The 17500-nt window shown below is 37.5% G+C and overlaps 2 protein-coding genes across 11 annotated transcripts in view; one reads left to right on the top strand and one right to left on the bottom strand.

Moving 5' to 3' along the window:
• LOC144965957 (glycoprotein-N-acetylgalactosamine 3-beta-galactosyltransferase 1-like) overlaps window positions 1-17500 on the top strand; it is a 63800-nt gene that overhangs the window by 18102 nt on the left and 28198 nt on the right. For 2 of the 10 annotated variants that reach the window (XM_078901853.1, XM_078901856.1), the window contains one exon: window positions 8414-8461. The exons of 7 other annotated variants lie outside the window; for them this stretch is intronic. The gene's annotated coding sequence lies outside the window, so the exon portion shown is untranslated. Of the gene's footprint in view, window positions 1-8413; window positions 8462-11143; window positions 11254-17500 lie in introns of those variants that run through there. One more of the 10 variants, XM_078901858.1, reaches the window with a different exon arrangement.
• Window positions 13280-16421, bottom strand: LOC144965956 (uncharacterized). Its single transcript, XM_078901848.1, has 3 exons — window positions 16298-16421; window positions 15620-15742; window positions 13280-15284 (listed from the first exon to the last, which is right to left on the bottom strand). Exon 3 carries the CDS (start codon window positions 15271-15273, stop codon window positions 14848-14850), a length of 426 nt encoding a protein of 141 aa, XP_078757974.1. The 5' UTR covers window positions 15274-15284; window positions 15620-15742; window positions 16298-16421; the 3' UTR covers window positions 13280-14847.

Genomic DNA, 17500 nt, shown 5'->3' with positions numbered 1-17500 from the left:
GCTGGGAGTTGTAAATATTTTTTATTATAAGATTTTATTTTTGTTGTTGATCGGTTGTTTTTGAAGTTTTTGTTTTTGTTTTAATTTTAACATCCAGATCGATTGCCACGGTTCGAACTCGCCAATTCAAATCAGTCGTCACGCCGTGTATTGTGTTGTGTTGGTGACAATAACTATTCTTTAGACAGAACTGTTGTTAGGCATTTACCAGAATCCATAGTTATTGTTGTCACATTGAACCATCGTCAATAATGAATGGTTCTTCCGTGTTGTCTTGTTGCATCAAGCTCATGACATGGATGCCTTTTTTTTTCTTTTTTTTTTTTTACTATTATTCCACCCCTCCCATTGGAAAACCCTATTCTATATAGTAAATCGTTGAATAATGCTTTGAACACGTTGAATAAAAATATTATTCAACGATTGCAGAATATTTGCGCACATTTTATTGGTGTGAAATACGGTGCAAAAGACAGCTGCTTGGCGATTAAATATAATCATTTGGTGCGCATGAATACAAATTTTAATCGAACGCTTTTGTTTTTGGGTCAAATTGTTATCAAATCAGATGTAAATGTTGCTGCTCGAAGCTCGAAGCTCGAAGAAATAAATAACAATGTGAAATTGAATGTAAGCTTCAATTTAATTACGAAAACAGAAAGAATTGACGTTTCGGGTTTCCCCTTTATCAACAGACAGGATGAATGAAACACTACAGATGAATGAGATGATGTGGTAGTGGAAATAAATACAAAAAATAAGGGATGTCGGTATAAGTAAAATCATTAGTGGCAGTAGTAGCGGCAGAAGCAACAGTAGTACTTTTAGTAGTAGTAGTAGTAGTAGTTTTAGTAGTAGTAGTAGTAGTAGTAGTAGTAGTAGTAGTAGTAGTAGTAGTAGTAGTAGTATTAGTAGTAGTAGTAGTAGTAGTAGTCGTCGTCGTCGTCGTCGTCGTCGTAGTAGTAGTAGTAGTAGTAGTAGTAGTAGTAGTAGTAGTAGTAGTAGTAGTAGTAGTAGAACACAAATCTATTTGGAACCTGTAAAGTTTATAGTCTGGTGGTCTAAAAACAATAACAAAGAGCTGAGTGACATCAATTCCGTTCCAACTATAAATTCTCACAAAATTATATCAATCAGACTATCAACGTTCAAGGTTACAAAGTTTTGTGTGGTGTACGTTATATATCCGACCTTCTATATAGGTCATTCTTGTGAAATTTTATGACATGGGGTTGACATGACATGTTATGACTTGTCCGGTCTTATCTTGTAAAGAGTGTGTTTTTATCAAAAGCATTATCATCATCATTATCATCATCATCATCATCATCATCATCATCATCATCATCATCATCATCATCATCATCATCATCATCATCATCATTATCACCATCATCACCATAATAATAATAATAATAATAATAATAATAATAATAATAATAATAATAATAATTATAATAATATAAAGTTTATTTGTATAGCGCCCAATCCCGTTGACAAAACAGCTCTAGGCGCACAAAATTGTAAAACATCATTAAAAACATTTTTGTACACACACCCATTTATACAAGCACGCACACACATACACACCCTCAGAAAGACACACACATTCACCAAAACGTGCATATGCATACAGAGACGAAATATATATGTTAATATGAATTATTGAATAAAATCATATCAAGACATTTAACAATAATGGCGTATGAAGGGAGATTATAATATTATGTCATGAGAATTTTGATGTAACAAATGTATATCTTATTAAAATGATGTTTATTTAACAGGGCTGAGAATCTTCCGCCTAAAGGCGGATTTCCGCCTAAATGAGGGTTTATCTCCGCCCATCACCATCACTTTTCCGCCTTTTAAAAAGACTCACCACAACCACTACATCAACATCCCTATCATCACTACTTTTACAACCACCACCTATACTACAACAACCATCACATATCATCATTCCTATCACTATTACTACTACAACCACCACCACATCATCATCCCTACCACCACCACCACCACCACATCATCATCCCCACCACCACTACTACTACCTACAACCACCACCAAATCATCATCTCTACCACCACCACCACTACAGCTACAACCACTACTACTACAACTACCATCACATCATCATCCCTACCACCACTACTACAACAACCACCACCATATCATCATTCCTACTATCAATACAACTACATCCTCCACCACCACATCATCCCAACTATCACTACTACAACCACCCCACATCATCCCTACCACAACTATTACAACCACCACCACACCATCATTCCCAACACCTCTACAGCTACAACCACCATATCATCATCCTTATCACGGCCCTACTACAACCACCACCACAGCATCATCCCTACCGCCATCTTTTCTTACTACTACTACAATATGTTGTAATTACACTTTCAACTTTTGAAATTCCTCCAAGTGGTGTCAGAAATTATTGCGAGACACATTTTTGATTGCATCTCAGGAATTTTTTTATCAAATTCAAATTTATACGTTATCGTCGCATAGATAGGTCTTGAACTCCATTTTTGTGACCAGTCATTCTCACCCCTGAACCATCATGACATCATCACCATCTCTACCATAACTACCACCACTACGACAGCAACTATCACATCATCATCAGTACCACCTCTAGTGCAAGCACCACTATCACATTATCTTCCTGGTGGGATCTTTTGACTTGCATGGATCAGAGTTGCTTTCTGCCTTTGTCTTGGCTTGATCCTTTTCATGGCCAGATTCATTGGCAGGGAGGGAAACAATTAAATGTATAGTTGTTTTTGGGAGATGATATGCTTGTTCTCGTATATCATCTCTCTTTTGTGTGACGTTAGATTTGTTGTTCTAAGTTTTGTATTTCTCTCACAAGGATTCTGTGCTTGTGTCTTGGTGAGACTTTTAGGTGACCTCAAACTAACTACATTGATAGTTTGATCTTGGAGTCCGTTTGTGAGCCCTATTTGAACCAGTCACTTTTTCTCCGGTGCTTTTCATCTTACTTAAATCTATATTTTTTTTTACAGCCCCATATATATTTTAAGTGCCGCTGAAATGACCTACAAACATATACACGTGCATACACAAATCAATAAAATTCACTCAGTTCCTAAGTCTCGTTAATTTTTCACTTTCATCTTTCTGTACTCATCACTAGATTCACTTTGAGCTCTCTCTCTCTCTCTCTCTCTCTCTCTCTCTGTCTCTTTCTCTCTCTCTCTCTCTCTCTGTCTCTCTCTATGTGTCTCTTTCTCTCTCTCTGTGTCTCCTTCTCTCTCTCTCTCTCTCTCTCTCTTTCTCTCTCTCTCTCTCTCCCTCTCTCTCTCTCTCTCTCTCTCTCTCTCTCTCTCTCTCTCTCTATCTCTCTATCTCTCTCCCACACACACACACACACACAAATCAGTAATGTGCACCCAGTTCTTTAGCCTCGATAAGTTTTGACTTTTCATCTTCATGTACTTAACAATGATGCACACACACACACACACACACACACACACACACACACACAGAGAGAGAGAGAGAGAGAGAGAGAGAGAGAGAGGATTCAATTAAAATGTTAATTTCCTGGCAATTGCCAACATGAAACATATGTTAACTTAATATTTACGATTAACAAATAAAGCACATACACACCTAACAATAACGTTCACTCAGTACTTTAACCTCGGTTATTTTTTCACTTTAATCTCTCTGTACCTATCACTATATTCACTTTGAGCAGTCTCTCTCTCTCTCTCTCTCTCTCTCTCTCTCTCTCTCTCTCTCTCTCTCTCTCTCTCTCTCTCTCTCTCTCTTTCCCCCTCCCTCCCTCCCTCTCTCTCTTACTCTGTCTCTCTATCTCTCTCACTCACTCACACACACACACACACACACATACACAACTGGGTGGGGTTCCTGACCTCCCATAGTGGGCAAGGGGGTACATACTATGTCTTCTATCCCCTTATATCTGTTTTCCAACATGGTTTCTGTCTTTGTCTTGGAATGAGATTACTTGGTTTCGTCCTGGCCCTGGCCAGAGTCCTAACTGGAAGGGAAACTGTCAAATGCACAGTTATTGTTTTGGGAGATGATATTTTTTTCCTTGTAAATCATCTCTCTGTTATGTATTAGTATATTTGTTATTTTGAATGTATATAATGTAAGCATTTGAGTGTATTCCTCTTTGTGCCCGGATGAGACTTATAGGTGATCTCAAATTAAGTACATTGGTGGTTTGCTCTTTGAATCTACATCTGATCCCTTTTTGTTCCGTTCCCCTATGTCTTACTTTTTCTTGGGTGCTTTAATTGTAATTCTAGAACTTTTTACTATCCCATTTTCTTCCTTTTTACTGGCGCTGATATAACCTAAATGTGATGCAAGCGCCGTAAACCCTTAAAAACAAACAAACAAAACACACACACACACAAACACACACTATCTTTCCTTCTGTCAGACAAACCTAAAGTGGATCATATCCTTTTTGCATGGATGGTTCTTGATCTAGCGCTGAAAAATGTCCTCCTTTTTAGTGACCAGTCATTCTCACCCCTGATTTAATCTAGTGAGCTTCTCATAAGATGAGATTTTAATTTCTTTTTAAAAGACTAGTAAAAAGCCCGCAATTTCGCGGGGAAAGAACTATTTTCATTCGATACTGTATTCACCATCAGTTAATGAGGGCAGATTGGTAAACAACGTTGTCTGTGTAATTTGGTATATCTTCGGTTGATTTTTCTGTGTGGCCCAACATGAAGTGTAAGCCACTATAGCCTCTGACCCGTGACACAGCAGCATACAGTTGTCCGTGTGTGAATACCGGTTGTGGTAAGAAAATCCCCACCTTGCTTAATGTCTGCCCCTGAGACTTGTTAATTGTCATTGCATATGACAATTTTACCGGAAACTGTCTTCTATTTAGAATAAATGGTAAGCCTCAATCCGTTGTTGTCGTCAGATTGATTCTAGGGATAAACACTATGTCGCCAGTTCTACTACCGGTAAATATCTTGGCTTCTAATACTTTTGAACCTAATTTAATTATTAATAAACGGGTGCCATTTAGGAGGCTTGATTTAGGATTTATATTTCTAAGCAGCATGACTGACGTGTTGGCTTTCAAATGTAATGCATGTGGAGGAAGTCTGGGAGGTGTAAGTTCGTTCAAGAATTCAATCGGGTATAAGTTGATGTCAGAGTCACGTTGAATGGAATCAGCACTGCGGTAAATTTGTTCAGTTGATGAGGTCAACCTGGACAGAACGGCTGCATTTATGTTGTCAACATTTTCATGGGTTGTAGTCAAAATTGCTCTCTCTGATAGATAACGTTCATCCGCAAAGTTCAGATTCAAATAATTGTATACAGCATTTATCAAGCATTCTGGGTCATTTTCAGGAAGGCATAGCGCTGTATGTAATTTAACAGAATACTTTCCTATTTCGCTGAAAACCGGCTCTGTACCATTTCCGATGCGGAGAAGCCAATTTGCAAAACAGTTATTGTCATCAGTAACCCTCATGTTCTTGTTCATGTGAAAAATGGTGACAAAATTCCAAATAATTGACTTGTTAAGTGTGACACTTAATATATCGGCTTCACTTCCTTTGTTAACAACAGGTAGAATTTGCCGAAAATCCCATCCAAGTACAACCACTTTGCCCTCAAAAGGTTTTGAACTGCCTGTTATGTCACAAAATGTCCTGCTCACACATTCAAACACACGCCTGTCCATCATAGGTGCTTCATCCCAAATTATGAGAGAACTACTCTTCAGTAACTTAGCTGTGTCTGATTGGCGACTGATGCTACAGGTGCTGTTATCCGTTATTGGAATTGGAATTTTGAACGTTGAATGTGCTGTTATACCACCGTGCTGACAAAAGATCAAAGGTGAAAATACAAATTTAAAGAATACTTGGGATGTAGGAGCTTTCGGGAAAAACAAACACTCTCGCACCTTTAATAACACTTATGACTAACCTCTCGAGCTAACCCTAATAGAAAAAAAACAACTCTCGGACTGCTTTGCACTACCTTTCAATACTTAACAAATCACAATGGCGGCCGAAAATGAAAACAATGGTCAAATAAGGAAATGTTAAACTTTCACAAATCTATCAATGTTTGTTCTAGAGTTTTTAAAATACTTCTATATAATGACAAACTGAATAAATAAATGCCTGACAAAATATCAACGGTGAAAATACAAATTTAAAGAATACTGGGGATGTAGCAGCTTTCGGAATGTCTCCCCTTTACTTAACTTATGGAAAAACAAACACCCTTGCACCTTTAATAACACTTATGACTAACCTCTCGAGCTAACCCTAATAGTAAAAAAAGAATCAAAATGGCGACTGAAATACCTTCATGTGATCAAGTGAATAATATCACTATGAATGCCACGATTTGCTGAAAAATGCCAACACACACACACACACACACATGTATACACCACACACAACACACACACAAACATACACACACACACACACACAAACATACACGCAATTAGAACATAATACTACATAACAAAACTGATCACCGCTAAATCAACAACACAACGGAAGTAATAATAATACTTGATGTCATAAATAGATGATGCAAATTGACAACTTTTTACAGTGTCAAAATTAGTTGATTTTGGGAGCCAAGTGTCGTCGGTACATATTTTATGATATTATCTGTTTGACTCAAAGAACTTTCAAACTGACCTTAAATTATAAAAGGAAATCAAGTTATCTGCTTATCTATCTGTAAAAAATACATTTCTAATTTTCAAATCTTTCAGTAGAGTTGTGCGCCGTATCAATTTTTTTATTGACTCAAATAAGCACAATGTTCTCCACAATGCTATATTTTTTTAAGAAAGGATGACTGGGAATCCACAACCCCGCTCCTAACACTGAATGGTAAAGAATTCCAGACAGCGGGAGCAGCATGAATAAATGCACGATCAGCATAGGTCTTAGATCCTTTTTTAGGAACGCATAATCGAGATTGAGAGTTGGATCTTAAAGACATCATCATCATCATCATCACCATCATCATCACCACCACCATCAACACTATCATCATCATCATCACCACCACCATCAACATCACCATCATCATCATCGTCATCATCATCATCATCATCATCATCATCATCATCATCATCATCATCATCATCATCATCATCATCATGAACATCATCATTATCACCATCATCACCACCACCATCAATATCATCGTCATCACCATCATGAACATCATCATCGTCATCATCATCATCATCATCATCATCATCATCATCATCATCATCATCATCATCATCATGATTATCATCATCATCATCATCATCATCATCATCATCATCATCATCATCATCATCATCACCACCATCACCACCACCACCCTTTTCCCTTTCCTTCGTATTTTGTGTCATTATGAAACCATTTGGTTTCACCCGGGCCCCTACGTGAGTCTTTTGCTGAGAGGAAAATATGCAGATGGATTTTTTTTCTTTGTTTCTCTTGTTTTGTTTTGCTTTGTTTATTTATTTATTTATTTATTTATTTATTTTATGTATTTCTTTGTTTGTTGGGGTATTTTTTTATTGCTTTTGTTTAGGGGGAGAGGGAGAGTATAGATATAGATAGTTCGAAGATGACGTCACTTGTGTCTTTGTTATTGTTTTTTGCCATCCGCGTTTATGAGTAATGTTCACTGAACTGTATTAACCTGACTATAAACGATCATGGTTACACCTAGTTTTGTGTGTTGGTCCGTTTTACTTCCGGATGGCAATGTTATGAGCTTCTAAGCCAAGCGCATAGTATCTATAGATAGTATGCGCTTGGCTAAGAAGCTCATAACATTGCCATCCGGAAGTATAACGGACCAACACACAAAACTGTGTGTGTCCATGAACGTTTATAGTCAGGTTAATACAGTTCAGTGAACATTACTCATAAACGCGGATGGCAAACAAAGACCTGAGTGACGTCATCTTCGAACTATCTATATTGCTCTCGGTCACACTCACTGTTTATCTTATTATCCTCTTTGTGTGGCAATGTGGTCTTGTGGTATGGCACTCGCTTTCGGATCGGAAAGTCCTGGGTTCGAGCCTCGCTCGGCGCATAGAAAAAAAAGCTCTTTACTCACATTCTCTCGCCGTACTCAGGTCTAAAATGAGTACCTGGCTGTCAACAGCGTTGTCTGTCGGAAAAAAAAATGTAATATCGCCTAACAGGCATTATGTCTTGTTCTACATGTTACGTACTGCTGTTGGTCAGGGACCCCTTGTAAAGCGCGTTGAACACGTTTAGTGGATTTGCGCTATATAAAAGCTCAAAAAAGCTCAATTTTTGTCTTACTTCTTTCTATGTTTTACTTATGTCATTGTACACAGTTACCTCAAGTACAGGCCAGACAGCCGAATCGATTATCCCCGCCGTTTGTGAGTATTTATCACACAATTTTGACACCTTGATGAGGGATTTCCTCCTATCGCCACCTGATACATTTTATCCAATTGTCTGTATAGAAGGAACGAAATTTACCTCACTCATCTCTTTGTTATTGTTTTTAGATAAACATTTTGGTGACTAGTTATCGTTACATTTTATCAATCAGACTATAAAAGTTCAAGGTTACACATAGTTCTATTTGTTGGGACGTCATATCCGGCTGGCGGATATTGGGAATATTTTACCTAAACGCATATTAAATTATCTTCCCTTTTACCAATACTGATATGACCTCATGGCGTCGCAAGTAAATCCATAAACACAAATACCCCCCCCCCCTCCCCCTCCCCCCTCGTTTCCATTATCATTATGCCACGAACCTCGCTTATCGCCAACTTGGTAACGGAACAGCCTGTGTATTAAAATCCATTTCCTTTTGCCAATAAGCTACTTTTATTAACTCAACGTAACAACATTGCCAACTAAGACTTTCTAAACATTGAACGACTGGCGCCCCACGTTGCCGGATATTCTTCTTGTCTCTCGGTCTTGCCATAACATAGTCTTTATGAAGAAGATCAGTGTTGCCAGGTGCCTGTGCAAAAATCCGCCAACTTTATCCTACTTCACCTGCGATAAGTTGCCCAAAATCCGCCAAAAAATTCCGCCGTTTGATTTATTCTCTATTTATAATCAACAATATTGTATTGTGTCAGAATAAAAAATTATGTTACTAAACACTACTCAACTATTTACAACTTTTCATTTTTAAAGGCATGAAGATTCGGAGTTTCGATTTTGTTCAGCGAGAGTTAGACTGTCGGATATTGTTTTCACGTTCGGTTAATCTGAATTAGGTTTTGTAATATAGATCTAGGCCAACTCACAATAGGTGTTCCTAACAGTCACTTTAGGGGGGAAAAGAAGCAATAATTAGACTTGATTTATTGCTATACGTTTACCTTTTTAAAGGGTATACAAATAATTAAAAATCCCCCATCCGCCAGGCCATTTTCCCCCCTCCACGCGATGATAAAAATCCGCCAATTTGGCGGAAAATCCACCAACCTGGCAACACTGACAGAAGATGATCTCAATAGGGAAGGAAAGTCGTGATGTCACACCTTTTTTATTCCTAAATCCTTAAAAGTGTGTGTGCAAACAAACATGCGAGGACAGATAATGAACAGGTTACACATTGGATCAGAAGGTGGCATAACTGTTTTAGTAGCGGGTTGTTTTGGCAGATTCACGGGATGACCAACATATATTAGGCTAGAAAATAACTCGGTGACCAGATCATTTACACAAGGTATGTACTCCTGCGGCTATGTGGTCTTTGTGGTATGACACTTGGTTTCGGATTGGAATGTCCTGGGTTCGAGCCTCACTCGGCGCATAGTTGAGTCCTTAGAAAAGGCTCTATACCTACGTCCTCTCACCGTACTCAGGTGTAAAATGAGTACCTGGCCGTTAACTGCGTTTTCTCTGTCGGAAAAAGTGTAATATCGCCTAAGAGGCGTCATCTCTTGTTCTACATCTTATGTGTTGCTGTTCGTCAAGACCATTTGTAAAGTGCTTTGAAGACGTTGAGTTGATTTTGGGCTTTAAAAGAGCTCAAGTTTCGAGCTCAAGCTTATTCAGTCCTCAGGAAGAGTAGTTTAACACTTCCGATGAGGTAGGAACCAGTTTTTTGAAAGCACAATTTCCTTTCCTATTTTTACTTCCATCTGGTAGACAAGAGACAAAATATAACTCATACCGTCAACTGCCAACTCTATTGATTGCCAATGTAGCAATACACGTGATTTAACAAGGTTTGATTATACATAAGAAACTTACGTATTGCAATGTACGAGTATTTGCAAGATATTGTGCATAGTTGCATGTGATATACACAATGATCCGAAAACGAGTGTCATACCACTAGACCACTTAGCCGCACGTTCATGGATACACACAGTTTTATGTGTTGGTCCGTTATACTTCCGGATGGCAATGTTATGAGCTTCTTAGGCAAGTGCATACTATCTATACTTAAGAAACTTACGTATTGCAATGTACGAGTATTTGCATGACATTGTGCTTGTCAGTTGCATGCCAAACAATGATGTAATATAGCAGTCAGTTGTGCAAAAGTAAGAAGGGCTTTTATCGTGTTATTACCAGTTTCACCATCGTCACAATCACCACCACCACCACCACCACCACCACCACCACCACCACCACCACCACCACCACCATCATCATCATCATCATCATCATCATCATCATCATCATCATCATCATCATCATCAGCATCATCATCATCATCATCCTCACCTCCTCCTCCTCATCATCATAATCATCATCATCATCATCATCATCATCATCATCATCATCATCATCATCATCATCATCATCATCATCATTATCATTATCATCATCACCATTTTCATCAACATCTCCTCATACCAGCTGTCACCTATATCGACAACGTACCTAAACAATCCATATTAATTATTCACAGATTTGTTTTTTCAAAACCAGATGTTTCAACTTTTACCAGACCGTGAGAATAAAGAGCAGGTTGAATATATTATGGATAAAAAACGCTTATAAATTCATTTTCAATGAATTACTAATCGCCTACATGATTTATAACCAGAGGTTCAGTTCAAGCCATCTGATTGTATTTTGTATAGGGTTGGCTACACGCGGTCAGAGATGAAACATGTGAAATAGATAGATGTTTAGAGATGTGTTTTATCTATCAAACTACGACGCTTGCAATGTGGAACGTGTAATTATAGCTCTTTGTTGCCTGGAGTATTAGTATTAACCAGTTAACTGCCGTACTCTGGAAAAACATGTATTTAAAAATTTGGCCAGAGAACTTGGTCCTTCAAATATCGATCGATGTAAATGACTCTCGTCTTGGCAAAAACTCTTAAACCTGGGATTCTTTGAAGACTTTGAGAAGTCCCAGGTTTGAGAGTTTTTGTCAAGATGAAGGGCGTTTAAATCGATCGATGTTTGAAGGACGAGTTTCCAAAGTTTTAAATACAAGTTTTTTTTCCGGAGAACGACAGGTAACTGGTTTAATGTGACCCGCCGTGTTAATCTGGTATTCTGTCGGAATGTACAAGATGAAGAAAATGTAGTGGAAGTTCAAAATACATTGTTGACCATTTACGGTAGCTAACAAATGGCTTCGGGTGGGTACAGCACAGACGCAATGGCCGTTTCGGATACAAACCCTTCGTTAGCAAAATGAATAAAACAAAACGTAGCAAGAATTGTAGCGTGTGTATCCCTGGGTGGTTGAAGCAAGAATGAGACGTTAGCTCATTGGATTCAGTAGTCTGATTTCACGTCTCCCAGCAACGGCGGCCTCGTGGTTCTAAACAAAGAAAATCAGTACTTTTTATTCTTCATGCTGGCTAGAATTTTTCATATGTCTTGTGATCAGAATGTGTAAAAGTCAAAACATGATCAGATATTTAATGGTTTTTTTCCCCTCTGGATACGCTTTTATGCTCGTCGGATAAATATTTCATAAGGCGTCCGCCATTGTTCCGATGGTTTAGAGCCAGTTACTAAGTTACCATGCGTCATTACGAGGGAAGTGACATTACGACTGTTGAAGTGTATTGACATACTAAAAACTTGTCCTAACAGTCTTTGCGAGAAATTATTTTTGCCATTGTAATCGTATCTCAAAACATGCTAACGCATTCCTTTTTAGTAATATGTAATATTCGTCCACCTCTCTCTCTCTCTCTCTCTCTCTCTCTCTCTCTCTCTCTCTCTCGCTCTCTCCTCTCTCTCTCTCTCTCTCTCTCTTTCTCTCTCTCTCTATCTATCTATCTATCTATCTATCTATCTCTCTCTCTCTTTCTCTCTCTCTCTGCCTCTCTGCCTCTCTCTCTCTCTCTCCTCTCTCTCTCTCTCTCTCTCTCTCTCTCTCTCTCTCGCTCTCGCTCTACTTTCTTTCTTTCTTTTAAAGACCCATCAACATCCAATTATGAATTATGAGAATTTCTTATGGAATGCACAAGTAATGCTACAGTTTCATAACGCTACGTTAACTGCACAATTATTGTTCATCAGAAAGACACGTAAGACCTATTTCATACAAAACAAGCCTTCAGTACAGAGTAATTTTTGGACAACAACAGGTAGAACAGTTGCGGGCGCTTTTAGCCGAGCACTCAATTACACCTGATAGTCCGTTCCCTTAATGGAAAAATTGTGCAAATCGTGTAACCAGCATGAAATTTTCACACAAAGTGCAGAATTTTATGAGGATTTCGAAAATAGGTGGCTCCAAGTTGAAATGTAGCTGGAACCAAGAGTTATTGCCCTTTAAAGGTGACAAAATACATTTTTTCAACATTTTATTTTTTTTTCTCAAAAAATTACGGTTTTATTAGTATTTTATAATGATGTGGTTATTTTGGTATTCCCTTGCGTACTTTAGACTCAGAAAATATTTTTCCATTTGAATTTTATTGAAATATATAAGAAAATACGAAATTCAATTGGGATTTTTCAGGAAATTAAAAAAAATATATATCTCCTTCCTGGAAACTGTTTAAATGGTTTAGAATCTGACATATATTTGAAATGCCATGCATTTCAAAAACATTTTTTAATCTTCACATCCTCTAAAATCAAGCAATATTAATTTGATTTTAAAAAAAAACAATAATAGACAATTCAACTGCCAAAGAAAGTACCCCTTCTCCTCCCGACACACACGTACAATCACTCTCAAACATAAGAGTACAATGTATCTCTATCATATAGCAAATAACACGTTTAAATTTATATATATTGTACAATACATATTTATTCAATGAAGAATTGAACCATTTAAAACATTTTTTTCTGTGTACATATTTAACAGCAGCATTATTATAGATTTACATCCCTTTTTAATTACATTGTTGAAAACATACAATTGAAAAACGTGTTTAAAGTCAATCATTGTCTCTAGAACATTGACCATTGCAGGCACATAACAGAGTACATGGAAGAGATGCCTTAACACAATTGCATCTTTTGGAGCATCCCTTTGATGAACAGTTACATTTAATCAGATTTTGTGAGGCATGTGTAAGGTCAGTCAAAGTGGACCACTTTGGCATCCCATCTTCTTTCCAACCAAAATCTGATTTGGAAGGAAGACTAGGGTCTTTAGCAAGAGAGCGTTTCGATACATAACCAGCTTGGTAAACTGCTCGATTTAAATGCTGTTTGAGAGCTTCACGAGTTGGTGGCATATTGTCTGGAAGGCGTGACTTTTTTGTAAAAAGTTCACGCCGGCATTCATTGACAGCAGATAAGTTGGTTGCTCTGTCAAACAACAAACAGACAAATCTCTGGATGATGTTGAAATACTTGTCTCTTTATAGAACTGGCAAATTCCTTTACTAGTTTCAGCTGTAATATCTTTTACCCTAGCATAGGAAATTGATAAACCCAGAGCAGACAGTTTATCAATAAGACCTTTCTTTCTGGTTTTGGCAAAAACCATGACTCCTAAATAAACGGGGATTGGGGTTTCCTTGGACAACTGTTTTCTATTGCTACCTGAATTTTGCGGGCTTTTGTTGTTGTGGTTCAACATGATAAACTGTGAAATTGTCATGGTATGTCGATTCTGATGACCTAAACTTAGCGAACACTGACCACTGACCACTTCAAATGCCATTCACAATTTTCACTAATTTGTGTGGTACACTATTGACAATGCTATCATGATCTATATTGAGGGGTGATATGAATGTATGATTTCTGATTTCTGCTCTTATAATATCAACTGCTTTTTGTATTGCAAGATCATCATTTGAATCTAAATCGGCAATAGCTGCTTGTGAAATAATATTCCCCTCTTTGAAAGTAAGCAAGACTTCCCGCCCATCCCTGTATTCCATTAAAGAAGGAACTCTCAATAGTAAATTTTCTTTGAATCTAGTTTTATGTACATATACATCCGACAAATTTATGGCATTTAATTTTGACAAAAGTAAATTGTAGAGATCACTCAGCTTAAACACAACATTTGTGTCTGTGCGAGCTTGTTGTTGATCAATAAAATTGACAATATCCTGTTTGCATTCTGCAATGTGTGTTTTGTATTTGTTGTCTGAAGTATTTTTACATCTAAAATCGTCTGCTCTATTCTGTGGAACAGTATAAGGCAAGGCTTATGATACTTTGCTTCCACCGCAATAAGATCACCCTCCGCAAATACTCTAAGAATACTTGTATCTGAAAGAAGGACAGCTTCCTAGTAGACTTTTTGTGAAAGAGCAGGAGTCCGGACCTCAGTCAATTCCCCTTCACAACCCTTACAAAACAAGCAGTGTTTGCTTACATGTGATGTGTTTCATGTGCCTCTTGTATCAGGACTTGCAACTGCTTCACTATTACATTGATTTATCTTCTTTGCAAGCCTTTTGAGTTTTGATTTATGAAACCTGTGTCTGCAATTCTTATGGTAAAGTCCATCATTGTCTCTCAAAAAATTAGCAAGACATTTCACAGGTTGGTTAATATTGAATTTCAATGCTATTGGCAATCTACCTGAGTCATGAAAAAGTTTGATATCCTCAGAAATGGCAACATAAGTGTCTTCAATACAATTTAACTTGGTTGCTTTTTTAGGGTTTGTGAGAGGAGAATTTTCAATGGTTTCTTGACAAAACAGGCACTTCGACCAGTCAATTTCAGGGGAAGCTTGATCGAGTCTTGGAACTTTGTTCAGATTTTTACAGTCGACAATGGATGTCTGCCGCTTCTTTCCTCCTGCCATATAAGCGCATTCTAGGAAGAAAAGAAAAATAAATCAAAACCCCATGACATACTCAAGAGACAATATTTAAAATGATTTCCTACAAAAGTGTGAATTACGTAGTTTATCAAGTTACAGAAAATGTTACCATCTTAAGGCGATATAGGGTAGCTTGAGAGCTGACAGAATGAACAAGTTTGTGTGCGTGCGAGTGTGTGTGTGTGTGTATGCGTGTGAGTGTGTGTTTGTGTGAGAAAGGTTAAACACATATTAGTTGACGGGGCTTGGATAGCTCAGTGGTAAGATTCTCTGCAAAACAACAATAAAACAACAACAACACACACAACGAACACATACTTCCAAATACCTGTTAGAATGGAACTTTAGTCCTTGCAATCTTGACCATTCAACAAATCAAACTAGCATTCCAATTTGACGAGGTCCCCAGGCATGATGCTTATTAATTTTAAGGAAACAAAGGACTGTGAGGCTGGCAAGTAGAAATATAACAAACAAGTCAATACACTGTTTTAAAAAACCAAACCTGAACATGCAAAAGGTAAAGCAATGTGTGTGAATATTAGCGTGTATTGGTAGAATTGTGTGTGGAGATGTTCTTTTTTTTTGATCAACTGAGTTAATAATAAATTAGTTATGTTTTTTTCTTTCTCGGGCAGCAGTAATGATAAACACCGTTATTCTATCATCAATCATCGACAAGCTAATCTATATCGAATCGAATCTAAAAGGGTCTACATTTAGCACTGACATAGCACATGTAACTTATATTATACTAAGATAGAAAAATATGTTCAGATCCAAGCATGGGCCATAATCTTACTCTATCTTTTGCATCCTGGAGGCTTATTGTGTGTGAGAATGATATGACTGTGACTCAGCTTTGATCTGACCCAATTCTTTTTTTCACAACTCAATTCTTTTGTCATACATTGCGCGATACTTATCGCACTAGCATGCGCATAAAGTAAAATAACATCACGATGATATAAGACATTTATAATAAATAAAAAAGATTGTTCCTTACCTTTTCAATGAATATCGATTGCACAAAATAAAATTGTAGTTTGTTGACATCGTTCAAAAGACAAAACTCATTCTCTCAGTTATTTTTTAGACAACACATGATGCCATTGTCGGTAGATGGAGCTGTCGTTATCTCGAAGGGAGAGGCGGTGACAGATGACAAAACCGCATTTCGATTTAGCATTATTGTACTGTACACAATTGTTCTAAGAAACCTCTTTAACTGCTTTAAATATTATTTTTAGTCTCTTGTTGTTGTTTTTTTTCGTTTACAGGCGCTAAGACATCCTAGTACATACTTAGTAAAGGATAGGTCGTCCTAATGACTCATAGTTTTGTTGCACGGGCAAAAAAAAAGGACAATTTTTATTGGGTTTTTTTCCGCGGTCAGAAGACAAAAAAAATGTTTTAAAATAATTAAAAGCTAGATTTTTGGTAAAAAATAATGGAAAACATTAAAACAAACATATGTCCACGATCAAAAACAAATCAAGATGTTCTTAATGGGTGAGAATGTTTGTTTTTTATACTTTTGTAATCGAGCGCCAAAACGTCACAAAGTGCGCGTTTTCACTAGACTTTACGACGAATTTTAAGGTCTTTTCAATAAAAATGGTATTTGGAGCCACCTATTTTTCGAATCTTCATAATTTTCTGCACCAATTTGTATACTTAGTTTGCTGGTTACAAAAAGTGCACAAAACGCACGGAACTTGCCGCTAAGAAAACGGACTATGAACGAGTAGGTATTTTGTGTGCAGTGCCTTACATAAGGACACAACAGTACAGATAGAACATGCTCCAATTGTCACCATGCAGTCAATAACGTAACGTAAATAGCTTGACACAATACTGCATCATAACGATTGATGGTTTTCATCATGATAATGATGATGATGATGAGGATGATGATGATGATGATGAGGATGATGATGATGATGATGATGACGATGATCATAGCGTTCTAATACCATCGATTTCTGTCATCAAAAGTAGTAGTCCTTCAGAGCCATTCGGTCCATGGGGCCGGAGTTTATCCCGTTTTCTATAGCGTGAAACGGACAAATGCAATTGTTTGATACATTCATTTTTCATAGGACGTTAGTCTATAGCAAAGTTCTTTCCTCCAGATATAACAGACCCAGCTACCCAATCACTGCTGGGTGGACTGGGAGGTCAGGAAAAAAATTTCGACTGTACCCGG

Source organism: Berghia stephanieae, chromosome 2, assembly GCF_034508935.2.
Source record: "Berghia stephanieae isolate SIO BIC M18660-M18661 chromosome 2, UCSD_Bste_1.3, whole genome shotgun sequence".
Classification (NCBI taxonomy): domain Eukaryota; kingdom Metazoa; phylum Mollusca; class Gastropoda; order Nudibranchia; family Aeolidiidae; genus Berghia; species Berghia stephanieae.
This window is presented reverse-complemented; position numbering and strand designations above follow the sequence as displayed.

Excerpts from the sequence above, each read along its gene's own strand:
- LOC144965956 (XM_078901848.1), bottom strand. The coding sequence starts at position 15,273 with ATGGCAGGAGGAAAGAAGCGGCAGACATCCATTGTCGACTGTAAAAAT.